The sequence below is a fragment of the Lichenostomus cassidix genome, chromosome 2, assembly GCF_008360975.1.
Source record: "Lichenostomus cassidix isolate B80296 chromosome 2, HeHo_3.0, whole genome shotgun sequence".
Classification (NCBI taxonomy): Eukaryota; Metazoa; Chordata; class Aves; order Passeriformes; family Meliphagidae; genus Lichenostomus; species Lichenostomus cassidix.
Window position 1 is genome coordinate 68,224,184 of NC_139482.1, and position 26,960 is coordinate 68,251,143.

The window sequence follows — 26,960 nt, forward strand, 5'->3', positions numbered from 1 at the left end:
TTAAAGTTGCAAAGTGATTTAATTACCTAACAGTGTTGGTGGATAAATGAGAGGTAAAAATAAGCTTTTCATGCACCATTTGTTCACTCACCCCCCTCACTCTTTCTAACCAACAGCTCAGGTAGAGGGGCAGGGGGTGGGGTATTTTCTTAGTCCATAGAGCAGGTTCATAAATCTATTCATCACCACGATTCTCCTACTACAAATACTCTTTATCTCTACTTATCTCTCTCTCTCTAGACAGTTTTTCTGCTCTCACCCCCTGTCTCTTAAGAAGCAGTTTCTCTGTTCACCCCCCTCTCTCTTTCCAAACCAACACCACAGACAGGGGGCAGGGTAAGGGGTTTGTTCTCTGGTCAGTCCATCAGGGAGAGGGATCCTCTACTTAGCCATGGGGTCCCTCCCACAAGAGACAGTCCTCTGAGAACCTCTTTGGCGTGGGTCCAATCTCACGAGCAACATCCTGCCTGAATTCTGCTGCAACAGGAGTCCTCTTGTCTATAAGGTGCAGACTCTCCCAAGCTGAGGCCAGGCTGCTTCCATCCCAGGAGCAAGGCCTTTCTCTCCCTTGCAAGGCCTTTGTAGCTTTAACTCTTTTGATGAGACTCCAGCTGGATCACAGCTCTCTCCAGGCATCCATCTGCTCCTCTGGGGTGGGCTGTGTGTGGATTTCTACACCCTTGTGGACTCCATGGGCTGCAGGGAGAGACCTGCTCCCCCCATGGTCTTCATCACAGCTAGCAGAGAGTTTTCAGCTCCGGCGCCTGGAGCCCCTCCTCCCCCACCTTCTCCACTGACCTTGGCGTCTCCATGCTGTTCTCCCTTCACATATTTTTACCCCCTCCTCCTCCTCTAACTAAAAAGAAGTGTGTGCTCACATTGTTTTGATTTCTTCTGAAATATGTTTTCACAGAAAGTAAGGTCCAGTTACACAGAGGCGTAACCAGCACCTCCAATTGGCCCAAACTTGGCCAGCAGCATGTCCATCACTCTCAGAGCCAGCAAAGATTGGCTCTGCTGGACTTGATGTAAAACTTCCAGAACTTTCCCTCAGGACACACCGGAGCTATTTTTGTGCCACTCCCCACCCCTCAGACACTTCTTCAGGCCTACTACAACAGCTTCTGAGGGGTTTAAATTTTTCTTAGATATTAAAGATACCTTGCTGATGTTCTGGGCTGCCCTAGACCACCACATTTCTAAATAAAGGCTGCAGACATGGGATACTTTAAAAACCAGTGGGGGCTCGGGAACTGATGTAGCAATACAGTTCGACCAGTGTTAACAGAACATAAATGGACTTTGTGTCCATTTGTGTCCTGTTCAGGAATCTGTTTCATGAAGTAACACAGTAGCTGCTGGCTGTAACTCTCTGTAGATGGACATACAGAAGACACCTACTACCCCATCTCTCTGTCTGCTTTAAGAAGAGTATTTTTTTTTTCCGGAAAAGTGTATGCTTATATATTACACAGATAAACCACATTATTCTATTATACTCAAGAGTTTATAGAAAATTCAGCATGTTGCTAAGTCAAAACTGTAAGGCAATGCATTAAGTTTTAAGTAGGCTTAAAGATGATATATATGATGATGCTTGCTTTGATTACAATTTCATTTTGCTTCCACTAAAATGGTGAGTACCGTATCAAGGAGCAGAAATCCATTCTAACTACACTTCCATTAAGTTATTAGCTTTTTTTGACAATAACAATGAATAGTTAAGAACACCAATGAACATAGTGCTTTATGTACAGCGTAAACAACTACCTGCTCGAAAACACCTGCCCAAAATATCTGTAAATCTGATGGAATAGCAGGTGTTGTCCTTCACAGGAAAGGTTTGGCATAATTATTCTTCAGGCATAAAAACTTTCAGTAATTCTTCCTTCACAGATACTGCACACTAAGATTTTGTCAATACTAGGAAGTCAGAGTGACAAGGAACATTTGCAGGCACTGGGATACCATCACCTACACTACAGAGCTGTTCCAGTGTTCCCCAAAACAACCTGAGGACTGTGAAATAGTCTTTGCACAACATTTTGGAGGTTTAAAGAATTTGCTATTCTGGCTGCAGGCTGCAGCATGCCAGTTTAGCCTCAGCCTCCAGTAACATTTCCAGGCACATTTAGTCTACTAATATAAATACAGTCTGAGATATTCAGAAAGTAGTGACACTCTGAGCCCCCTGAGCAAGTAGGAGAATGGGTCTTCAGTAAAGAGGTAATAAGGCACCTTTCCCTTCCCCAGACTCCTGCATTCCTGAGTTTTTACTTTGGATTGCATACTGATTGAATTTATTTTTTTGCTATTTCATAAAGCAAATGAGACTTGTGTCTTGTAAAATCTTTTCTACCAAACAATGTAAAAATCTAATGCAATATCAACCTATAAAGTATCAATTATAGACTTTTAAAGCCAGAAATAGGTTTTGCTTTTAGCTAAGCTGCTATTCTGCATAATTCCAGACATCTATATTTAATAAAAATTATAAAAGGATTTGAAATCTATTACTGACTTAGACCAGTCAATAATATTGGCATGGTAAGTATTGGCACTTCTGGCAAAATTTAAGAGTTGATTTTGTTTCTGTACAAGTTTTTCAAGGAATAGGTCAATCTTCACATATTATTACTTATTTGTTCAGAACTGAACAGGAGTCCCAACATGTGTCAAGATTAGAATGTAGAAATTTTATGTAACACGTTCTTCTTGAATTGATATTTGTCTTGCATTTTGTTGTTGTTATCTTTGGACAATTGTTCTAATCAGAAGGAAGGTGCTTTGCTTTTTTTTATCCTTTGGAAGACCAAATATTGTGACATAAACTTTTTGATTTACTGGAGGTACTCACTGAGAACTGGTTGGTGGAAAAAATATGTTCTAAAAAGTTTGTGCAAAAAGGAGAGCTCCAGAAAGTCTGTTCTAAGTCACCTTATTCTTCTTGGATTTGCATCAAGCTAGTAAGGAGATCCAGTCTTTGGCAGCCGAAGAGGGCCTTGGCAAGTTTTCCAACTGTAGCACCTTTAGAACCTTCCCTCATTACCCACTTAAGCAGCATTTGGTAAACTTTTTCTTTTAGTCCATCTCGTTCATAGTCATGATCAATTTCATCAATCTCAGGATCACTGAAGCCCAGTTTCCGAGCACAGTGCTTCCATTGCTTAGCCAGATTTTCTCTCACTAGATTCAAATGTTTATCTGTCAGGACGGTAGTATTGTCTGCAAAAAGAAGTAGAGTGTAAGAAAATGGCATCATTCAACAGTTCTTCTGCTCCTTTCACTCTCTCTCATGTCTTCCCCCAACTATTTATTGGTAATATTTGGAGACAGAATCTTAGTGATGCAATCAGAAGTGGATTGCATAGAGAGCAGAACCCAGTGATGCCAGGCAAGAAATGTCCAGTCAGGACATATGTAGTCAAAGGTCAGTTGCTGGACTTGCTCTTTGATCTGAAGCTATCATAGCTTGTCACTTAAGCCTGTAAGATTGAAGAAACCCTTCCTAGAGTTCTTAAAAGGGATGTATGATATATTTTTATATTCCAGGACACAAATTATTTGTTTACTTAGGAATGCAAAGGAATAGTTTAATTCAGTATTGACCAATGAAAATTAATTAAATTTCAAAATCTTCCCAACTTCTACCTGAACGAAGTTGTCGTGGCTCTTGAATATATGGTTTAACTTGCAGGTTTCCCTGTGTCATGTTGGGCACTGGACTATGCCTATGATCTGCATGGGTCCCTTCCAACTTGGGATATTCTATGATTTAAACTGTAAGTCAGGTGAGGATCTCCAATCCTAACCTTGCTTCTACCAGTTTGAGTGTTTCACATATTCGAAATCAAATGATTCTCAGATAATTATATAGGTTGAATACATGAAAACTAGTGAGATATTTCTCTTACCAAATATACCCGTTGCTTCATAGTGTGTATAAATTGCTTCTGTAGCAACAGGAGAAGTGCTGACATGCTGATTGTGCTCTTCAATCTTCATGTGATTGTAGGACCCAATTTGAATTCCAGAGCTGTTACTTATGTTGTACTTGATTGAGTCATCTGGACAAGGAACTTTAACACAAATTGACAAACAACAGCATAAGGTTGTTTATGCCAAGAAATAACATAAGGAGGAAGAAGTTCTACTAATAAGGGAAGTGATAATCATTGCACCTGATGTACAAATGTGAGTGTATTTTCACTATGCAGTGTTACACAAATCTACTCAGTGAAAGCCTAGTCTGTTTTATGACAGTGCCATAACCAAGCTGACAGTTACTAGACTGTAAATAATGTTCTCTGTGCCTTGGGAATGCATAGCAGCAGTCTTGCTTTCTGCTGCCTAACAGCCTCAGGAGGTCAGCCTTGACTTGAATGCTCTATTCATTTAAATCTTAAAGCCTCACTTCTGCCTCTCAGCTTTACTTTTCATAGATGTAAGTTTAAGTTTACAGTAGTGACTTCTAAGTTCTCTGAGACTACAGCAAATCATTTCGTGTTGCTCATAAGATATGATTAGTTAAACACATAATCTGATCTTTTGCTTACTGTTGTCTGATTTCCACACGTAGCATGAAACAAAGTCACTATTCATGTTAGGTGATGTCAGTTTTCTGTTCTCTTGACAGTGTTTTCTGAATTCTGCTTGGATAATCACCCACTAAACATTCTAACTCTAGTTTAAATGGCGAATATCACAACCTGGGTCTAAAACTGAAGTACAGATACATAAAATGATACACCAAGCTCTGTATTTAGTCACCTGAAATCATGGTTGGATGTACAAACATCCTTGTTACACACTCAGTTGCAGTGTGAAGTGTGAAAATCTATAGTTATGTATGAAAATCTATGTGCATTTAATATATGCTAACCTGAGACTGCAAGTCAGAAATAGTTATATGTATGCATGATTAGTTTGCTGAAGTTGCAAAAAAGGAATGCATTTTATCATGTCTTATAACATTACTACTTGTGCTCATAATATTGTAATTCCTGTACCTTTTCTGTTTTTTTGGTTTTTTTTTTAGAGCCAAAGGACTCAGGAAATACATACATATTTGTAGTTAAAAATATAAAGAAACCTCATGGTTGCTGTGTTCTTATCTGATAACAAAATGAATTTAGCATAAGATATGAAAATGTATACAAATACTTAGTCAATATTACAATATTGACAGTAAAACGTACTGTGCTTATAAATCTCTTTTCCCAAGCCTTTATACTTTGCTGCCTGTCAGGTGGTCATCATCTAAAGACTCTAAGGGTTGCATAGTCAAGAAAACAGAAACCTGCTCTTTCAAGTTTCCTTTGCAGTGCAGACCACCTAGAAACAGGACAAGCCCTTGAAAGGGTTAATTAAAGAATTCAGAGGGCCCCAAGCAAGACAACTGGAAAGGTGCACATATTAATGCTCCTGAAGGACATGACAGGGGTTCAAGCCAGTAGAACTCTAGAGACCTGTGCCCCAGTGAAGGCTGATCAGCACAAAGCCTGCAGCTAGAGACTTGTATTAAAATCCAGAGCTAAATAGGACAAAATGTCTCAAATGTGTATGTGGTTCAAGAGTTGGGCAGAGTCACAGCAACTTGAAGTTTAATCTAAGAAAGTGACTTAGGTGTACAGGAGATCTTGCAATGCTCTCATATTTTTAAAGTTCTTACATAAAATAATATGTTGTCCTTCATTCATCAAATACATGTTTAACGGTGTGTTTAGGTCCTGCTAGAGACAGGAATTAGTTTTACATACTGCAACTGAAAACTTCAGCTATGGTTAGAGGTATTAAGCAATAACAAATTATTTCAAGTTCTTGATGTTTTTTGCTTTACTGGTCAGGATGTAGTGCACAGCCTGTTGTCTACCAGGGCATATGAAGGCTACAGCAGTTACCTGGGCTTACTGTGGGCGCACTAGGATAGTATGTAAACGTTCCCCTTGTGAAAGAAGTGGAATCCCTGTTACCTATACAAAGAGAAAAAAAACAAAGAAATGCCAAAAGTATTATGTAAGTAGAGAAGTAGATGTAATTAACAATTTGTACGCATTTGCCACATTTGTCGCAGTGTGAGTACACAGTCCTCTTAAATACAGATGAAATGCTTTTTAATTAGGAAGATTGTGTCTCCTTGAATAACTATAGTTATTCTATTTTTTTTTTTAACTCTCCTTGAATAATATCTAGTAACCAATGATCTTATTGTGGTTTTGCTCAGTTACTAATAGCCTTAACAATCCTTGGATCTCAGTGGGGACAATGGACTTCCATGTGGGTATAGGAATATCTGGCAGTGTGGGATCAGGACACACCACAGTTACAGACTGAGCTGCCTTGTATCAGGTATTCAAACTGGCGCATTCCAAATTCCCAAGTGAGAGTTTTTGAATGCTCACAGAGGAGCTCTGCAACTCATAGTGGGGCAGCAAGAGCAGCTGGGTTACAGCCACCCAACAAGCCACTGAAGAGCTGCAATGCAGCTCTTGTGCACCTCAGTCTGCTACCTGCTACACTATTTCACACAGCCTTCCTATAATAACTGTTTTCTTTATTTCTTTCAAACCGAAGGTTTTCCTTTATTAGTGATGTTGACAATTCTAATTCCTGCCTTCTGACATGACAGCCCTTGGATTCATTTCAGTAAATAAATTCACATAAACAACTAATCACAGTCTCTGCATAAATAATTTAACAGAATAACACCTTTGTGGCATTCTGCTTATAAAGAGCTAGGCATCCTTGATTTTTTTTTTGTGAGATGACCTGGAAAATAACTCCATGCTAAAAATATCCAAGAGTAGGAGCAGGCATGTCATGCCATCTCTAGTTCCTCAAAGTTACATCTTGTACGTTTCCAATTACCACTTACTTATATGTTTTGCCAATGCCCAATATTCTCTTCCTCGTTTGTGTTCACACCTTTCTACTCCACAGCCTACCAGCTAACACCAACAGAAGCACTCCCTCAGCACCAGGCAGAGTTCTCTGGAGAAACCAGTTATGACCCTTGGCTCTCTAAGTTCAGGAGTCTCTCAGCTTGCTGTAGAGAGACTAAAGCTAAAAATACCCATCTATTTTCTGAAATGCTACAAATGTTGTTTTTACACAAGCAGAACCTACGGTATGAATGTCATGTTTTTGAGAGTCAAAGTTCTCCTCAACTTTCCTAGAATGACTGGTAGCAGCTTCTGGCTTTGGGAGCTGCTGTAGCAGTACTTGCTGTCTGCTCCTCCTTGGCTGGTAGCTGAGGAGTCAGGTGTTGGGTCTTATGCTCTTCTATTACACTGATCTTTTAGAAATTATTCATTTGAAACTGGCAGCCTGACATTAGTGAAGGCAGCATAATGAAGCCAAAGCTAGAGTAAACAAAGAGAACCTAATGAAATAAATTCACCATTGCTGTATCACAGATCAGCCTGCAATAAGCAGGTTGTTCCATGAGCTACAAAACTCTCTTGACCACTCCACTGAATAGAATAAAGTGTTTTCAGAAACATAAGTGTTGGGAAAGGAGGAATCTCACCTGTATCTGTGTCTGAATTCTTTGAATACCAGTTTACATTGGTCTGTGGCTGCACGTTTAGTCCAGATTCCAGCACAGGAGGTTTACTTAAGCTAAAGTTACTGGCTGGACACAATCCATAAGTATCCTCTAAGCTTCGTGTTAGAAGACTGTTGGGATTTGGCCCGTAAAAAATATCTCCATTTCCTCGTTTTGGTGTTGTTGCAGCTGCCTGTGGCCAGAAATTTGGATCACTGTTTGCCCTGAAATATGGATTAGTGTTTGGTCCTGTTTTTTCAGTTCTTGGATAAAATTCACTCCATTGAGAAGCAGGAGATGGCTTTGCAAACGGATGACAGGAAACCCTCCGTCTCCTTTCCTCCTCTGAAATTTCAAGGCTGTACACTGCAGGTGGAACTGCTTTATCCATCCAGCTCCCAGATGCGTGGTAATTGAATTCACGCTCAAGTTTTCTTTCCAGATTATCAGCAGGTCCAAATGAGGTCTCAGAGCTCTCAACAGGCTGGTTCTCAGGGGAGGCAGCAAACAGGGCTTCGTTAACCTGACTGGGCATGGGACCTTGAGAGCTGTGTAGAGAATTAGGCTGATCTGAAAGAGAGGAACATTAAATGTTTGAAAACATTCAAATGCAAGTATTTAACTTGTTGTGATGATACTAAAATCTATTAATCAAGATTTATTATTATGGTATATATAAAAGATTAAAATAAAACATTACTTCCAGCATAAGACATTCTATAAAATAAAACACTGAGCTTTACTGATAAATAGAACAGATTTTTATCTAGGAAGTATAGGTTTGCTTAAACTATCAGTGTCAAAATCTCACTCAAGTAGTGTGAGAATTCAGTTCATACTCTGCCTATATTGATGTCAAGTTTTCAGCTACTGAAACAAACATTCCTGGAGGCATTTGCATGATCTGATTTGCTGGTGTATCTCCACTGGCATTAACTGTAGTTTAAGCAGTGCAAAACTGAAGTGTAACAGGACAGAAAATAACACCATTGTAATAACAGGTGCAACTTCATACAGCACAAATAATTTGTGATTAAAATTGTATTTAAAAATTATTCTGTAAAATACCCTTTCTGGGTATTTTGGGATGAATACTCTGGTCCCAAAGAATACATTTTTACAAGCAATGTCTACCAGATAAAATAGTCTGTGTCATCTACATCTTTCAAACTAATTCTCAGTATCAAAGGAAGCTCTACTTCAGTATTGAACTAAATGTAGTTATAATCTCTATCATGCTGTAGCATTCAAAGACTAAGAAAGAAACATAAAAATCTGCTTGTTACTACTTGTCCTTATATTTTAAGGGTAGGACTACAGATACTTTCTTAAAATTCTGACAGCTTCACACTTTTCTAGAAAATACTGTACATTGCTTGACGCATGGGACACTTACAGAGCACTGTAAAACTGGAATAAAGTGTATGTATGTGCCTCTATTTAGCTCAAATAATGCCAGGGAACTGTTTTCTTTTTTCCCCCCAAATTACATTATATCAGCCCATATTAGGCAGGACCAAAAGTAGTTCCTTTTGATGGACTAGTACACCTTCAGTCTGACTTGCTCTGCTTGTTTTGCTACCACTGCTAGAGAGGGAGTGGGAGGAATGACTAATACAGAAATAGCCCCACCTAAAGTGACACCTCTTAGCAATTCAGTATTATCATTAACTACATGGCATTCCATTCTTCAGGGCAAGCTTGAGATGTATGAGCAGATCCTGCGGGATGCCTTTCACTACCACTGTCTGAGTAATGCCCATTGACTGGAGAAAAACCCTGCCTTTGACTGATAGGCTGTCAAGGTGGCATTTTTCTGCAGTGTAGATTCACAGCACAGTCTTTGTACTTAAAACACCAGAGCATCTGCAATCTGCAGCAGTCATATGTGATTCTTTCTGCTTGGGAAATGTAACTACACTCAATTAAAAATACAGCAATGAGGCTGCCCTAAGTCCATTGGTTCTACTGAGGAACAGCTATGGCAAACTTAGCTTTGGGGAAGATTTATTGAACTGCATGTTACAGTTTATTCATTAGATAATGTCTTTCAAGTGACGTGAGCTAACTCAGCAAAATTTTATTTCTACTGTAATTATTTCTTGTACATCACTGTTTCAAATAAGATCTTGTGTCCTTTGACATTAAGAAACTTCTGTGAAAGAATTCCAGATACACTACTACAAAACTAACTGCATCATCACATATGAGTGAGCCAGCTTTATAAAATCACAAAACATGCAAGTTATCCAAGACTTGATGAAAGTATGAGAGAAAGGAGAGGAAAAACAATCTAGTGTTCCTCAGATTCCTTAGAGAGCAAGGTCATGAATAAAGGAATACTTTACAATTATGTATCCTGGTCATATTCAGAGCATTCAAAAAAAAAAGGGAAAAAGAAAAGTATTAATGAAATTAAAGCCTATAAATAAAGCAGTCAGCATGACTAAAAAAGATGGGAAGAAAGATCAAGTATGAAAAGTAATTATCAAAGTTACCACAAAAAGCTTAATGTTGAACAAAATTTTTGGCATGGAACAGGAAAGCAGAAGACTGTAAAATGAGATGGATTTGAACTGTAGATGATGGAAAATTTGAAACAGTAAGTGTGACTTCTGGGAGCAAATAACATCTTCTCAGTGATTACAATTCTTTCTAAGGTGCTGAATAATTGAGTCTCTTAATAACCCTTAATGGTAAGGTTACTTGCTTTGTACACAGCTTTACCTTTGGCAAAATACACAGAATAATTATGTGCTAGTGACTTACCTACTTGACCATTGCTGGTATCTTCTGGTACAGCATCTATTTGAAGGGATTCCATCCTATTCAGCAGTTCATTTGACTCAGGCCACATTTTCTGCATGTGAGAAAGACTAAATAAATTATAGGCAAAAGCTTAATGAAAGGGAGTACCTGTAGAACAGGAAATAGCAGAGCTTCACAGTGAAGCGACCTGGATGAACAGATTCTGTGAATCACTGCGAAAAGATATCATACTCTTGCAGAGCACAGCCTGACAGAAAATACCCATTGCTTTGCTACAGGTGGGCAAAATCTTTTCTTCCATGAGGGGAGGGAGGACTGCAATGCAACTGCAGCATATAATACTGTGAGTAGGCCAAACAATGCCCTGGCTACGAGTATGAGCTTAATCCAGAATGGCTCTGGATTGTCTGACTTGTATTTAATAGCCAGACTTTTAGCAAGTGATCTTGGTGAGGGGATGCTGCTGAGGTAAAGGCAGCAAACATGCATCTTGTTGTGTGGATCTATATTTGATAAGTACATTCTTCAACAGGGAAGAAGAGGTGAGAAATAATTAACATTCAGTTATAGACATATTGACTTTTATGAAGATTATTAGGAACAAGGAGTTCAGAAGAAATTTTGAGAAAGAACCAGTGCAATTTCCTTTCTATAACCTTCATCCTCACTTCACTAGAGTGAAGGCAAAATCTATTCCTGTTGTACTCTTTTGATGTTCCCATTATTCAGGCTTTGCTGGAAGATTTTTTTTTTAACCTGGAAAAATTATTTCTCAAGCTCCCCAGGTGCTGCTTTCTCATAAAATAATTTCAAAAAGTAGAGTTTGTGTTAGCCTGTTTTTCTTTTTTTAATTAATCAAACACAAGAAGTACTTCCACAAGAAGTACTTCCACAGATTAAAAATCAACAATTCCTATATATCTCTTCCCAAAAAATCAGCTTCCTTTTAAAAGCAAAAGGTGACGTTCTAACACACATTACAACCATAGGTCCTTAGTTTTTACTGGAGTAATGGAATTGTTTGAATGGGTGGGTTGGACCAAATGACTTCTGGTCCCTTTCAACCTCAACCGTTCTGTGATTCTATGATCCTTTTAGTTAGGAGGTTTCCATGATTGCTGGGCAGGTGGCAGGGAAGTTATGCCCAAATCCTCTAACTCATGTTGCTACTAAAGCTGTACTAGTAATTCACATAGTGACTTGCCATGGATCCACTATTCACATTCGGTGCCCTGATCATAATGGATGCTTTCCTTACTGACAAAGTAATTAACTCACAGCCCATTTTCTAAATAGTCATTTTGTCCCTATGATTTGAGAGGTGCACCTGCAGAAAGCTAGTGCATCTAGTAAAACTGGCCTTGGTCCTGATTTGGAGCTGCTATCATAAATTAGACATATATATAGTTCACATTGGGAGTTTGGTCAAATCAGTCCAAGAAATCTGTTTCATCAGTTTCATTTTGCAAAACTCTGTTGCTTTTCTGAACAGTTACCAGTGCTTCATAAATATCACATGAAATGAGTAACTTTCATTTCCACAATTGAAGACTTGGTAAGAAGGAAGCACTTTTAAAAAAATTGTAAAAGAAGGGTTTCACAAGGAAGATTTTTTTAGTTAAAAATACTATCTGTATTGTCTGTGAGTGAAGTCTGTATAGTCAAGTGAGTGAATTCATAAAATCTGTGATAAAAGAGTTCCATAATCTGCCCAATTGTTCAAGAAGTTCTTACTCTCTTAATGAATGAATTATTTTATCGCAATTTTTAAACTTACAGCCAGAAAAGTAAGAGAAACCAACTTGGACACTCAGGAAAACCATCTGGATTTAACTTTTACCTGTTGCTATTACTGTGGTATAGCTTCCTGGTCTGAAGCAGGCTGAGATTCATTAGATACTGCCTGAAGACAGAGCAAAAATTACCAGGAATTTACGAAGTTACTTTAAATCAGATTGTGCAACTTCTGAATTTGTAGGAATAACATTTTATTTCATGAGTGAGACTTAATGGATATATAAGGAGCTTTTGCAAAGAATCATCAAAGAATCAATGTGTCACTCAGGTGGAAATAGCCCCTGGGGGACCTCGGGCCCGCCTTCTGCTCAAAATAGGGTTGCATATGGGATAGGAGTTGGTAGCTCAGAGCTTTGTGCAGTTAGATTTGAAAACCTCCAATGAGGTGACTGGACAACCTCTTTAGGCAACTTGTGCCACTGCTCTGCTGTCCTGAGAGGGAAAAGTTTTGGGGTTCTATTGTTTCCCTCTTACATCCAGTTTGAGTCTCTCTTGTTTCTGTATTTGTCTTCTGTCTCTAGTCCTCACACAATGCACTGCTGTGAAGAGCTTGGCTCTATCTTCTCAACTGACTCCTCATACATAGGGGCAGGTTGCTATTTCTTTATGTCCCCCAAAGCCATTGCATGTGTGGGCTGAAGTAGCCCCATCTCCTATGGCAGGACTAACAAGTGCTGAGCAGATCTGCTGCCTGTGACACTGCTGATGCCAGACAGGCTGTGGCTGGTGCCCAGGTTGCTGCTCACCACCACCCTGAGGCTCTTCTAGGCAGTGCTGCTCCCTGGCTGGGCAGCTCCTGGTTGGCACTGAAGCCAGGGGTTTTTAATTCCAGATGTAACATTGCATTTGTCCTTTCTGAATTTCACAAGGTTTCTGTCACCACATTACTCCAGCCTGCAGCTATCAGCCTTGTCCTTGTGACTGTATTGACTGATCCTTCTAGTTTGGTGTCACCTGCACACCTTATGTGTCTCCATCACTTCTGTCAGGTCACTGACAGAGGAGTAAACCAGGGAAGGTCCCAGACCCCTGCACTACTGCAGCTGCTTCTGGCCTGCAGGGGAAGTAGGACCCATCAACTGCTCTGCTCTGGGATTCACTATCCAACCTGTTTTCATCTGCTCATCCAGACAGTGACATCTGAACTAGGATACAAGAGAATTTTGGGAGAGGGTATTGAAAACCTTCCTGAGGGTGAGATAAATGACATGCACTCCTCTCCCCTCATTCACAAATCCAGCCGTTTTATCACAGAAGCAAATCAGGTCAGTCAAGCATGATCAGTCTCGAAGTGGCAGAAACTGGCCAAAACTGGGCTTGGGAAGAAGGAATGTGGGGAGCTGACACTATAAAATGCTTAGAAAGCTACTCACTTTTAAATTCTTCAGATCTTCTTCAATATTTTCTCCTAGGTTTTGATAGTAAAATGGCTTGTATATTTCACTAATTTCTGCAAAAACAAAGAACTAAGTGAAGGTGTTTTCAATGGAAAGTACAAGTGACTTGTATTGTTAACAATTCTGATAGAAAAGGATTGAATGAAGACTTCTATGAAGTCAGAAACAGGAAAGTTATAGATACATTTGGAATTGGTTCACATGGTACATTTAGTCTTAAAGCAGTAACAAGAACAGAATTTGCGTTTTAGGGTGAAATCTCTGTCCATGATCTGTAGCTGAGAGCATCTTCCCTGGACTTGCATATGGGAAAATTAGAAGCTAAAACCCAATACAAGCTTAATCTATTAGGAGTAGATTATGTATGTTAAATATGCAGATAGTAGATGGACTCCTCATGGTATACAAATTTCCTCTGAGTATTTAAGTACATGCCTGCTGTATATGAAGCTGTTGGTGCCATGTCTAAACACAAACCTCAATTTCATATGTTGGGGTCTTTTTTGTGGTTTGGTTTTTTTTTTTTTTGTTTTTCTGGGTTGTTGGTTTTTGGTTTGCTTTTTTTTTTTTTTTTGGGGGGGGCATTATATATTGAGGCAGAAAGAAGAGACAATGAGATACAGAATTTTGCCTTTTGCTGAATGCTCTTAGTCTCCTTCCCAGACCATTCAGCCAAGACTTCTACTGATTGGAAATGTTTTGGCCATATGAAAGGATCATTAGCTAGTCAAAGTCAGTCAGATTGCCTATGGAAGAATAACTAGGACAGCTTCTGAATCTAGAATATTATGAGTAGGCTATTATCTCAGTCATGGTCAATATATACTATATCCCTTGATGGTAGTTTTTCTGTAAATTTCAGCAATAAGGTTATACTATGCTGAAGAGAAATTATCAGGTATAAAGTGTCTTAATTAAGCTCCATCCACTGACCAGGATTTCTCAAACCTGCAAATGCTGGATCAGATCCTATTTTTATTCATGGTACAGAGAGCATGCTTTACAGAACATGTGAATTGCAATTTCAGTTTTCAAAGAAAAATAAAATATTTCAAGAGGAAAATATTCAAGTTAGTTTTGCTGCATTATAAACTATCAATAGACACAAACAAAAATGAATCCTAAAGTAATGCCTTACCTGCAAAGGTTGGGCGTTTCTCTGACTTGTCATCCCAGCATTGTGTCATTAAGTCAATAATTTCCACTGGACATCTATCAGTGATCTCCTTTATGTCTGGTCTGCTTCCATGCAGGATGGCAAAGCAAGCCTGGGTTTCATTTATACTATCTGAAAAATAAAATTTCCTACTAGGTTCTTATAATGGGTTTTGCTACCTTTCCATAAGTAAAAGAAACAATGAAGCGGCTCCCTGTGTGTTTGTGGATATGTAAAATACGATTTCAAAGACGTCCAAGTTACAGCTACAAATCTTTTATGCCAGTGAACTTGAATCCCCTGCCCTGACTTCCACGGATTAGAGATTTATTTTAAGATTAATGGATTTACTTTTATATGTAAGACATGTGCAGTGTGAGTAAAGGTGACAAATGTAGCACTTTAGAACCTGCATCTCAGGTGCATCAGCTCTGCACTGGGTATGAATGCAAATATGGCCACACAGGCAACATTTAGTCATTTAATTAGCAAAAAATCCATTCAAAATTATCAACATGTTACTCTGGAATTTCACAGTTGGCTTCTACTGTTCTACATAAGCCCACTAGGGGATGTTGAGAAATCAGCACCATGCAGCCGAGAATCAGTAACGGACTGCAGGATTATTCGCATTTCCACGTGTAACTAGCCCACTTCAGGAAATAGTGTCCATCGAAGCTTCCAACTTGGGCCACCCGAGGTTTATCTCATTCCTGCCACTAGCTCTGGTTTGTGCTCACACCATGTAGATGTGAGTGGATTCAGCTCATGGCTGCATTTCATTCAGATGTTCTTGTCCATGCTTAGAAGTCAGGAATGATGCAACTACTGCCACTCACCAGCCACGAGGTACCAAACCAGTGCTATTCTAGGCCACAGGTGGTTCAATCTACTAATCTTAATTTTTTAACTTTAAATGCTTAATATTAGTACCTTATTTTTGCAGTCACATCCTTTGAGAAGTTACTTACTTTCGTATGGCTCTTTGTTAGCAAAAATTGCCCAGATCACAATGCCAAAGCTGTAAACATCTGATTTCTCCTCTGGTTTTGTGTTAGCACAGCGTAAATGCTCTGGGGCCATATAGAAAAGAGTCCCAGCATTGTTCTGGCAAGTGCTCTTGATTTGCTTCTGTCGGACGGTTTCTTCTTTGGTCAGCCTACTCCAGGTCTTAAGGGAGGCAACACCGAAATCTGCAATCTGAAAAATGAGACACATCAGAGCTAGTGCTTTAATGAAGTATTTCATGTAGTGCTCAATTTTATCAAGACTTAATACAAATCTAGTAATTTATCTAAAAATTAAACACTTGAAAAAATACAACTAAAGAAAGGAAAACAACTACTTGATTTTTTTTCCTTGTTTTTCTTTGGTTGGTTGGTTTGGTTGTGTGTCCTAAAGAAAGTATCACTGCCAATTGGGAGCCATTAGGCTGAACTTTTATTATTAATTGTGGAACACTTGCACAATGTGAGGATAGAAGAAGTCTGGTTTCACTCATATTTGACAATCATATTCGAGGTCTGCATGCAGCACTCATGGGAGAACAGAAGATTAATATGAGAAGAAGCTAAGATTTAAACCTAGAATCAATCTATGAGAGGGGCAGATATCCCTCCTCCCTCAGTGCCCTTCCCATTTAGATTCCATTTAACTCAATCTCCTTGGATCTTCCTTCAGAAAAAGGGAAGAAGAGCATCTAAAATGATGTGACATGTATGACAAAGAGACATGGAAAAGAATAGCATGGAATAAGTTAAAGCAGAGATACCTGTGTACTGTGTGCTTGACCATGTGACATTACTGAAACTGTAGGGTGCAGTTTTGCAACTAGACTAATAGCTGGTGGTGAAGAAAGTAATCCTCCCCTCCTTTCGCCCAGTCTCCTATTATGTGGTCCCTCTGCTCCTCTTGTTCCAGCACTGACACTTAATGTGGGAAGACCTAGTGCAGGTCAGTCTACCAGCTTGCTGAACCAAGTGTTCCCCAACAGAAGGGTAGCACTGCCAACAAGGTAAATGAAAATTGCTGGTTTGGCTTCTTAAGTCAGGGCAGGGTGATCAGATTAACACCAGTGCTAACACAAGGGAACAGGAGGTTAAGAGGAGAGGAAAAATGAAAGAAAATGGGCCTGTCTCTCTTGGCCACAGGCAGCTGTCAAACAGAGTTGTGTAACCCAATTACTTCAGATAAAACTGAGGTGACATCTTGCCTCACTTCTAACTCACTTTTCTCTCTTATTGCCTCTAACTAGCTTATTGTTCCTCTTGAGTTTCTGAAGCCTTGGGCTATGTTTAGAGGTTGAGTGTTCAGAGGAAAATGTAAGCGACATTCTGCCGAGGAAGTAGGAGTCCAGGTTTGTGTCTACAAGTGAGAGGAAGTCTAATCTGATAAAGATATAACATAAATCTTTCTGCATTTACTATTTCCTAGAACAACTATTTCCCTTTCTAAATATCGACAATGTTAGACACATTCAAGCAGACAGATCATACAACAGCTGCCTTAAATTATACTTTTGATCAAGCTACTTAAGGAACTCTCATCTGATTCTGACTTTGATCCTGGGTTTCAGCTCAGTTTGTCATGAAATGTGATGATAGTCTAGTTCGTTCCTGTCCACATAAGCAAGCTGAAACCCAAACCCCTATACAATTTACATTTAAAGCAGATCATGATGGGGTTTTTATTTTTGGAAAATAAATAAATTTGTAATTCTTCTCTGCAAGATGCTTATACTGCACTTGCTACTATATTAACTTTGTCAAACAACTTCTCACTAATTTATGTGTGAGAGAGAAAATTACAAAGCTCTCTTCACAGAAATTTATTCTGCAGCTTCAAACTGTAATGGGGTGATTATTTCAGCAACTCACCTTGACCAGAGACAGGATATTTGATGAGGACTGCTACAAGTTCCACTCAGGTTTATTCTGCAGTAGCCTCTATATCTATGTGTCATGATCCAAAACCCCACTAAAGTTAATAGAAAGGCTTTGAAATAGGGTTATAAACCATTCTTTGAAGTAGTGTCCTGATGGGGTTTTTTTGTAGCTCCTGGATGTCATTTTAAAATAAGGGAAAAAAGAAGGATATGAAAGAGGAAAAGATAATAGGCAAAGAAAGAAAGGAATAAAAAGAAGGAGGTGAAGTTAAGAGGAGAAATTACAGTAATAAAAGACAAAAGACAAGATCCATAAAACATTCTATTTTGATTTAAACTCTGTATTAACATTTATCTTTCTAGGTGTTTTGTTATTTATATCTCATTAATTCTCAACAATAGTATTTTCTTAATGCCCTTAGTGATTTTTTTTTCCACAGTTGGGAGAATACTGTGCAAATCTCAGACTCAGAGGTTGCATAGGCCACCATAACTCAGCGATCCAGGGCTAACACTTTCTTAGTGATAGCTTACAAAGGAGTTCATCTGCCAATCCTACCAAGTTAGGAACTCTAACCAGCACAGCTGAAATGGGTTATTCAACCCAAATCACCAGCTTCCTCCATTCACGTTCTAACAAGTACCTTAATGTGGAAGTCTCTGTCCACAAGGATATTTTCTGGTTTTAGGTCTTTGTGCACAAAGCCTTGCTCATGCAGATACAGCATTCCTTCTGTGATCTCCAGCACAAAACGCCCTTTCACTGACACAGGGAGTGAGAGCTAAAAGAAAGAAGGGCCATCTATTAAAAAAAGCAACTACAACAATCAAAATTCAATCTTTAAAAAAATGTCTTCAGTCCTGAGAGTACCTCTGCTTAAGCTGTGGTAAAAAACCCCAGCATTATCAGCATGTTGAGGGAGGTGATTGTCCCACTGTACTCCATCCTGGGGTGGCCTCACCTTCAATACTGTGTGCAGTTTTGGGCACCACAATACAATACAATACCACAATATAAGAAAGATATTAAACTATTGGAGAGTGTCCAAAGGAGGCCAGCAAAGATGGTGAAGGGCCTTGAGGGGAAGCCGTATGAGGAGTGGCTGAGGTCACTTGGTCTCTTCAGCCTGGAAGAGACTGAGGGAAGACCTCATCATGGTTTACAGCTTCCTCACGAGGGGAAGAGAGGAACTGGCACTGATCTCTTCTCTCTGGTGGTCAGTTGTAGGGCCTGCCAGAATGGCATGAAGCTGGATTAGGCAACGTTTAGATATTAGCAGAAGATTCTTCACCCAGAGAGTGGTTGTGACTTTTGGGGTTGTCCTATGCAAGTTGGACTTGATAATCTTTCTAGGCCCCTTTCAACCAGGGATATTCTATGGCTCCAATAGATAGGGGTACTCTAATGGTTCTAAGGTCCTTCTTGGATTGAAATTTTGGCATTAAAGTAAGTCTAGAGTCACTCCATATTTACAAATATTTGCTACATATTTAGCAAACCCTCCACATATCCATACAGACACTTCTATAACTTTTTAACCTGTAACGCGTCTGCTCCTCTGTGATGCACAGGAAAGCCATTGTCATTGTCTGCCGTCTCTAGAGAAAGCAGTGCTGCCACTGGCTTTTTAACACAAAAAGAACAATAAATTAAAGACTCCATTCTCTAGATACAGCAGCAACATCCTGTCCTTTTCAAGCAGCTTATCAACTCTAAGGGATGAAGTAATTGACTGCTCACTTTCTTTAGCACTTTCATCATGTTTCCCCGGTCCACATACTCCATCACAAGTGAGTAGTTTCCGTCTTCCAAAATGATACCCAGTAATTTTACCACACGGTCATGCTGCAGTCTGCGCATAATCCTGCCCTCCTCAAGAAGGGAAACATTGTATCTATAAAACAGAAATCACACTGAACTTAGGTGCCAGCCTAGAAAGAACAGAAGGATGAAAATTGTATTGATTCATGATAAAAATCATGGCCAAAAATGTCACCATCCCTAGAGCCTCTGCAAGATTAACCATATCTTCAGCTGATTTTGAATTGACACAGCTTTGTTCATGGCAGGTTATATACTCTAAGATTCTGTTCCCATGCCTGACGCAGAGACTGCTCAGCCTGACTTTAAGGCCTGCTTTTCAGAAAGCACATAAGCATTCTTCTTGTAGGTAGCTGTGTATGTCCAAATTTTTAAACTGGGATGGGATCTGGGTAGGGCTGAAAGAGCCTTGGGAAAAGGAGGATCAAGACCCACTCCACTACTTCTTGTACAGGAAACTTACAGAGGTCTTGTTTCCAAAGGGCTTCATGTTCAAAATGGATTTATTACAAGGGAATCACACACACTGAATGATAATAGCATTTGTTAACAATTACTGGTTTAGGATGAATTCAAAGCCTAACTCCTTCCCTGGGGCTCAGTACAATCCATCAATAATCACAGGTACATAGCTGGGAGCTCACTAAGGGTGTTAAAAAAGGATAGTATCCATTATATAATAAAGAAGAAGAGGTGGTATTTTTATTATTATTCCTATTCTAGTCATCAGACAGAAGGATGTAAGAAAATCTTGAGACTATACTGCTTGCTAATGCTTTCCTACCCTATGACTTAAAAGGAAACGGCTTTCTTCATCTGTGTACCTCCATATTACTAGAGAGGAAACTGGTTGTTTTGTTTGCATTAGACTCAGTTAAAAAAATTTGCTAAAGACTTTTGGTTCAGTATTTTAAGAAATAACAAAATTATGAACCTGTGTAGTGAGAACATAAAAACACAAACCCAAAAATACACTTGGCAGGCTTGTCCATTTTAATTGTGGTCATCCCAAACTGTCATTGCAGTTTGCAAACTACTAGAATCTCTTAATTTGCTCTCCACCAGCAAAATAAAAACTCAATTTATTTATCATAACCCAAAGTAGAAAGAACATGGAATTTTGTCTCTCTCTAGTGGATGACTCATGGGACAGTTTTAGGATTGTTACGGTTGTGAGGCAGTAGAGCTGCAATGTGACCTGAATCCACTGAAACCAACAACTAATTCAATCCTTGAATTAAATCAGTGGGCTTGACTCACTTTGCTCTTTCTCAAGGGAGAGAAGGTTACATTTGTGGTATTATACACAGGGGGTTGGAGTCTTGTTGATATTTTATGTGTGTTTAGTTTCTAGTGGACACCTACAGTTGGATAATTGCATTGAAAACATATCTGCAAGTTTGAAAATATCAGGTGGCCACCGAGTTCCTGCATTTCCTTAAGTATGCAAGAGTCTTCTTGACTAAGACTCTAAGAAGAGTCTTCTTATCAATTCATGATAGTTCTCACCTTCTAACAAAAAACAGGAACAATGAATTAAAACTAAAAAAGTTGTCTTGTAAAGGGAAAAAATGAAAATTTGCAGGACAGCTGTTAGCATTGTCTTATTTTCCCCACATACAGCATCTCCAGAAACCAAAGACCTGAAATTATTACTCTCTTTAGGTTTATCTTAATTGAATTTAGAGGACTTAGGCTAACTAAAATAAAAAAATCAAAACTGAGATCTGTAACTTACTCAGTGCGCTGTGGTCCTGTATACACTTTTTTTAATACTACATATCCATGTTTCTTGTGAATGCATAAGGAAATTGTACCAAATCCTCCAGCATCCAATTGTTTTTGTTCAAACAAATCCTTGGTGCTCATGTGGATATCTTCCAGAGACATGGCTGCAGTCTTTGTGGCTTAGCAATTAAAACAAAATCAAGTACCCTAGTGCTTCTGGACCTGTAGTATAAAGGAGGAAAAATAAGTGTCATTATAAAGAATTTAGCTGTTCCGCTAAGTAAGTGTACATTTCAGGAGTGGGACGGAAGCATAAACTCTCTTATGAACAAAGGGGCTCATTTAGAAACCCAAGATGCTGTGGTTCTCATAGAATCAGACCTAAACCTCACAATGATTTATCCTGTCAACCCACTGCAGTTATCTTCTGTTGATGTAAAACTATTTCAACACCTGAGGATCTCAAAGTGCTGTTGATAAATAGTTCTTATCCATACATGCAATAGATCAGTACTGTCCCTACACTTCATATCTGCAAAACCCAAACCCCAAAAAAATCAAGGGCAATAGTCCCAAAGGCAGGTAGTGCCGAATCTACTAGGTAGATAGTAGATATCTATATTAGATAGGTATCTGATTTTCAGAGTTGCCTGAACACGGGCCTGTCAGGTGCCCAGATTCTTACATAACTCTGAGATACCTTTTAGGCATTTTTGCAAATCTAACTCTAAAGGGTTTGCTTGATGCTTAAACCAAACAACCAAATAAAAGTTTCCTCTGAATGGTGAAAGGAAAAACTCAGCTTCTATGGGAAACTTATTTGCACATGAACCCAAGGAGACAAGTGCTAGGAAGGAATATGTATGGCAACTTCTCCTCTGCCCATCCAAAAGAAGAGGAACAAATAAATTGTGAAGGCTTTCAGTAACTCCTAAGTGCATCAAGTCAAAAAGAGAGTTTGGGGGATCCTATGAAATGGGTAAGTAATAGATAAGCAAACAGATAAGTAATAGTTAAGTAAATACCAGTGGATGCCAGAATAATTTTAATTCTTTGATAAAGCTGTGGTACTCTCTTGCCTAATATGTTTCCCAGGCTAGACAGTCCCCACCTTCAGCACATGACAGCAAGCTGCTTTGCTAGCACTGGTGCAAGCCAACAAGCTCTGCTTTTTTTCCTTACTAAATTTTTAACTTAAGCACCTTACATCAGGCAAAGAAAGAGTTTGCTGAGAAAAGACAAAGTCCAAGAGACTGGCAGGGCTCTTCATTTTCCATGCATCTTGGGTAACTACACTGACAGACAGTGCTGAAAGAAAGGCATCACCTGGAAGTGCCACTTTCAGCAACAGCAGATTGGCTCATTTGGGTAACTAGGAGCTCTAAATAGTGTAGCAAAGGGACTCTAAGGTTTTTCCAGACTAACAAATGACTGCTAACTCCTGTAAACTACTGTGCACCTGTATCATCAAATCTCTAATTTAAAAGATTGCTTAATGTTGTTGTGTTCATCAGCTGCAGCCTAATTTTGGCTGCCTCATTACCACAGCCTCTTTGGGTAGCCTGGAACCTAAGGAGTTAGTGATAGTGTGTGTGGAAAGTAGGTATTTGAGGAAAGAGAGAGGTCTCAGTAGTGAGTTGGAAATGGTCTGATCAGTTCAACAGTGACAAGCCAAAAGGGGAGGAGTAAATTTAATTTAAAAAATTTAAATAAATTGTGCCTGTAGAAGACTTAGAACAAGAGCTTCCTCTTCAAAGTACATATATATAGAGAGACTCTATGGGCTGTAGTACAGATAGGGAAAAACCTCTTTACACCCAGAGCAGTGTTCTCTCTTCACAGTTTTCTTCTTTGGCTTTCCTGACTTGAAAAAGATGCAGGTTTTGTTTTGCTGCAGTGCTAAGGTTCATTATGAGCATAGGACTGAGGATATGGCTGCATCCTTTAGTAAGAAGATAAGTTCTGCTATGCCTAATAATGGTTGGAGAAGATTGTTCTTGTGTTTTGTTTGTTGTGGTGGGTTTTTTTTGTTAGTTTTTTTTTAATTCCTTTACAGCCAATCAGGTAACTGAGTAATAGTTATTACAAATGACTCATAGCCACTGATGCTTCTGTAGCTGAGCTTTCTTCTCCCTGGAAGATTCTAGTGATGGGGTGTTCTGGATTTCTTGGGGTGCTGTTACTGACTTCTGTGCAGATGGGATGGATGTCACATGTACAAGGGCCTAAATTCAGTCATGAGAGTCAAACGTGGCATAAACTAACATCTTCCATCTTTATCTGGGTCTCCCTTTCAAGAATTGGTTTGAAGTTACTTTTATGTATGTTAATTTTTCCATGCTAACAGCAATTATGCATCTAGGTAGCAGTTGTAAGACTTGCACATGCTTTTCTTGTGAAGGCAAAGTAGATGTGTATTTTTGAATGGTGAATCTCTAAAGTTGCATTAATACCACTGATAACTTGGGACTGGCATTCAATAGCATATAACCTGGCAAAAACCAGCTCTGCCTCAAGCTGCAACAATATAGAACCTTGTTCCTGTTTGCATTGTTAATACCTCTTCCTACTGAGCAGCATGTAGTCACTATAACCAGAAGTCTTGGAAATTCAAAAGTAGTAACTTCTAAAATAATAAGGTATCTGCTGAAGTGAGCTGGGTAACATTCAAGAAGAGGGAATTTTCGTATGAGATGGGAGGAATCCTTCATCTCAGGTATGGTAGGATGCTACTACTTTTTTTTGCTGTTGTTATTAGGTAATGAGGTATTCTGAATAGAACCTCTCTGATCTAATGACTAATTTCAAACCCAAAGGGTTTTTTGTAGAATGAATATCACAGGAAAGCAATCTCCAGCTACGCTTTAAAGTAAACTACTTATTCTAGTATACTATTTAACATGAGATATTGGCTTATGATACCTTGAAATGTCAGATGATAAAAAAATCAAGGATGGAAGCTGAAAGACTCAGGTTCATTCCAACCTTACTGCTTCTTATTGAGATACAGTGTAATTTCTGTGTATCCTCAGTACTTAGGACACACCAATGCATATATTATGTACTTGTGGTTAAGTGAACAGAAATTTCATTTTGATTAAGCTTACAGTTGCAGAAGCTACATATGCTTTTAGGAGTTAATAATTTGTGTTCTGTCAGGTAGCCCTCATCTGTGAAATTTATTAATTATAAAGCAGGTTTTTTCACATACTGTTCTGAACATTTGTATTAGGTGGGTTCATATTTGCCAAATGCCAACATGTATTACGAAAATTTTGAATATTGGTGCTAGAAGAGAGGAATTTTTGTCCACCAGTATGACTGGTGTTCTTTAGAGTAGGATAGAAATGCAGTAAATGGGTTTGTGGCATTTTTCTTTCTAACACCATGGTTTATGTCCTCTCCTCCAACACCTAAAGGTCATGTAAAACTCACAAGAATCATGACCTGGACATTAGGTCATCAGGTCATATCCCTGATCACCGTTCAAAAGTTCTTAGCTGAGTTCTAATGATTTGTAACTGATCTGATGGGACCTGCGTGGTTAAGGAGGAGCGCTGAGCGCATCAACACGGGATTATGAAACCACAATGATTGCAACCTTTTGTAGTCTAATGAAGCTCACAGCACATAAGTTCTTGAGAAGTGTTACAAAGTATAATTGGAGAAAATTAGCACGTTTACAAGTGCCAAAACTCGTGGCCACTGAGTTACCAGTCAGTAACGGAAAGGAATATAGAACAGAAACCAAGGCTGATATTCCCAAATGAGTAACGCGAGACAAGTGGAAGGGTTGCTACAGCTGAAGACAAATATACTGCATGTGGGAATGATGTTTCAAAAGCTGTCAGGGCATCGCAGGTCTGCTGCATAGCAAAGGAAATACCTGTGTCAGATCATCAGCAGGTTACAGAAAGGATCCCGTGGGAAGCGGAGGAGAAGCCAATACAAGGGAAACAAAGGTATTACGCAATACAGGTTTTCATAGGAACAGAGGCAGAGAAGAGGATGGTGTCTGTGCAGTGGCCTGTCCCTGTGCAAAGATGTCACAGTCGGTTCTGGTCACAACAGTGTGCATTCCGTATGGGAATAGGGACAGGCTGTCTCGCTGCGGCGCCGCGTCGGGCCGTGGCTGTCGGAGCCAGGCTCCTGCAGCCGCTGCCGGGCACAGCGCGGCGAGCAGCGCCAGAGGCGTCCGCTGGCCGCGGGGCCGGGAAGCTCTACCGCGGGGCTTCTCTGGCCTAGTTCCTCGTTGGCCGACTTGCCATGTCGCCCTTCTTCTCCCGGCGGCTTCCTGCCGCCGCGGCCTCCGCTCCTCGCACACCCCGCTCCCCCGACCCGCCGCCTCCCGCTCCCCCGCGCCCAGGCGACCCTCCTCGGCGGGGCACGATGGGATAGAGGGGATGCAGCGCCGCAGCCCCGCCAGGCCACCTCACCTCGGAGCCAGTCACCCCCCGGGCACCGCCACTCGGGCCCCGCAGCGGCGCCTTCGCACGGCGGGGTCGCCGCGGTGCTTTCGCTTTCGGTGCAGCAGCGCGGCCCCTCCCGCGGTCCCTGCTCCCGGCGCTCCTGCCTGACCGCGCTACAGCCGCTCCCCGCCCTTGCGCTGCCCCGAGCGGGCAGCCCTTAAGAAGGCTCAGGCCCTAAGCAGGCTCCGCCCTTAAGAACCCCCATAAGCACGCCCCCCTCCGGCGGCGGCGGCCATAGCGGTGACTGCGCGAGCTCCCGGAGGGCGGAGACCGCCCGATCCCGGGAGCAGTGACGCCGTGCTTGGATCGGTGCCACGATGATCAGCCCTGTAAGAACCAGCCCCTCCAGCAGCGGCCACGGCGCGAGGAAGGTGGAGACTGGCAGATCCCAGGAGCAGTGACGCCGTCTTGGATCGGTGCCACGATGCCACTGGCTTAATAAGTGCTTGGATCGATGCCACAGGGGAATTCTTACTCAGGGAATTGGATCGGTGCCACGCAATGGCAGGCTCTGAGCCTCTGCCCGCTATGAATCGTGAGAATCTGGAGACCTACCTTATCGAGACTGACAGCAGCTGGGAGTTCGAGGCATTTTGGAAATGCCTTGCTCTATGGAAGACTAGGCGTTGGAGATACGGGGATTTTTATGTTCAGGAAGGAGAGAGGCAGGATTTTCTGTTTGTCAGCAGAGTCACTGACACAGATAACAGTCCAGCTGCAGAAATACAAAAGGATCGCTGTAAACGACCTAGTTCATCCTCCTCCAGAGGTCAGGTGTGTAGTTAACGCAGCTTCCTTACATAAAGGTTGGTCCCTTTGCCCTTCTTCCGTGGAAATGATGGCGATGATGATCATGTCATTACCGTGACCTTATCCGTTCTGGGGAACTGTTCCACACTCCACAGTGCTTTAAAGTGGCACTATTAGAAGAGCAGCAGCATATCAACGTTGTAGGGCAATAGAAGCCCAAGAATTATGTCTTTAATTTCTCCCTGTGATACTCAGCAAGGTAGTATGTGAACTCCTAAAGCATCCATCTACCCTGATCTGCTCTTCCAGGGCTGTACCGTCTGCTTTGTGCCTTGGGCTGGCCAGCACGTGCATCTGCCGGGAGCAGGGGGCTCATCCCTTCCAGCTCTCTGAAAGGTGTCTCATGGGAAACACAGTGGGACACAGAACGGTGTGGGCAGCTGTGGGTTTGGAGAGGCAGAACAGCCTTGGCGATCAGTTTCAAGAGGAAGGTTTCTCCCTGGATATTGCGAATGCCCTGGTTTGGACAAACTGACTAAACAGCTTTTTTCCAAGACCTTGGGAGTGGGTGTGGGGGGGGGAGGAGTTAAGAAAGACAAACAAAGTTGGCAGTGGAACTAGTGGAAATGAGACATGACCATC

General features: G+C 40.5%; 1 protein-coding gene and 1 long non-coding RNA gene across 4 annotated transcripts; both read right to left on the reverse strand.

Moving 5' to 3' along the window:
• Positions 1-25,764, reverse strand: RIPK1 (receptor interacting serine/threonine kinase 1). 3 transcript variants are annotated; one of them, XM_085052004.1, is made up of 12 exons: positions 25,678-25,764; positions 21,110-21,321; positions 19,291-19,444; positions 18,194-18,331; positions 15,637-15,865; positions 14,648-14,797; positions 13,486-13,562; positions 10,316-10,406; positions 7,529-8,116; positions 5,901-5,972; positions 3,915-4,079; positions 1-3,225 (listed from the first exon to the last, which is right to left on the reverse strand). In XM_085052004.1, exons 2-12 carry the CDS (start codon positions 21,259-21,261, stop codon positions 2,939-2,941), a joined length of 2,103 nt encoding a protein of 700 aa, XP_084908130.1. In that variant the 5' UTR covers positions 21,262-21,321; positions 25,678-25,764; the 3' UTR covers positions 1-2,938. The 3 variants fall into 3 exon arrangements, with proteins under 3 accessions (XP_084908130.1, XP_084908131.1, XP_084908129.1); XM_085052005.1 differs by lacking the exon at positions 25,678-25,764 and adding an exon at positions 25,536-25,639; XM_085052003.1 differs by lacking the exon at positions 25,678-25,764 and having other exon boundaries at positions 21,110-25,645.
• LOC146441576 (uncharacterized) lies at positions 6,010-7,522 on the reverse strand. The gene is made up of 2 exons (XR_014849969.1): positions 7,289-7,522; positions 6,010-7,193 (listed from the first exon to the last, which is right to left on the reverse strand). It is a non-coding gene; the product is annotated as an uncharacterized LOC146441576 (long non-coding RNA).
• Positions 25,765-26,960: the final 1,196 nt, after the last annotated feature.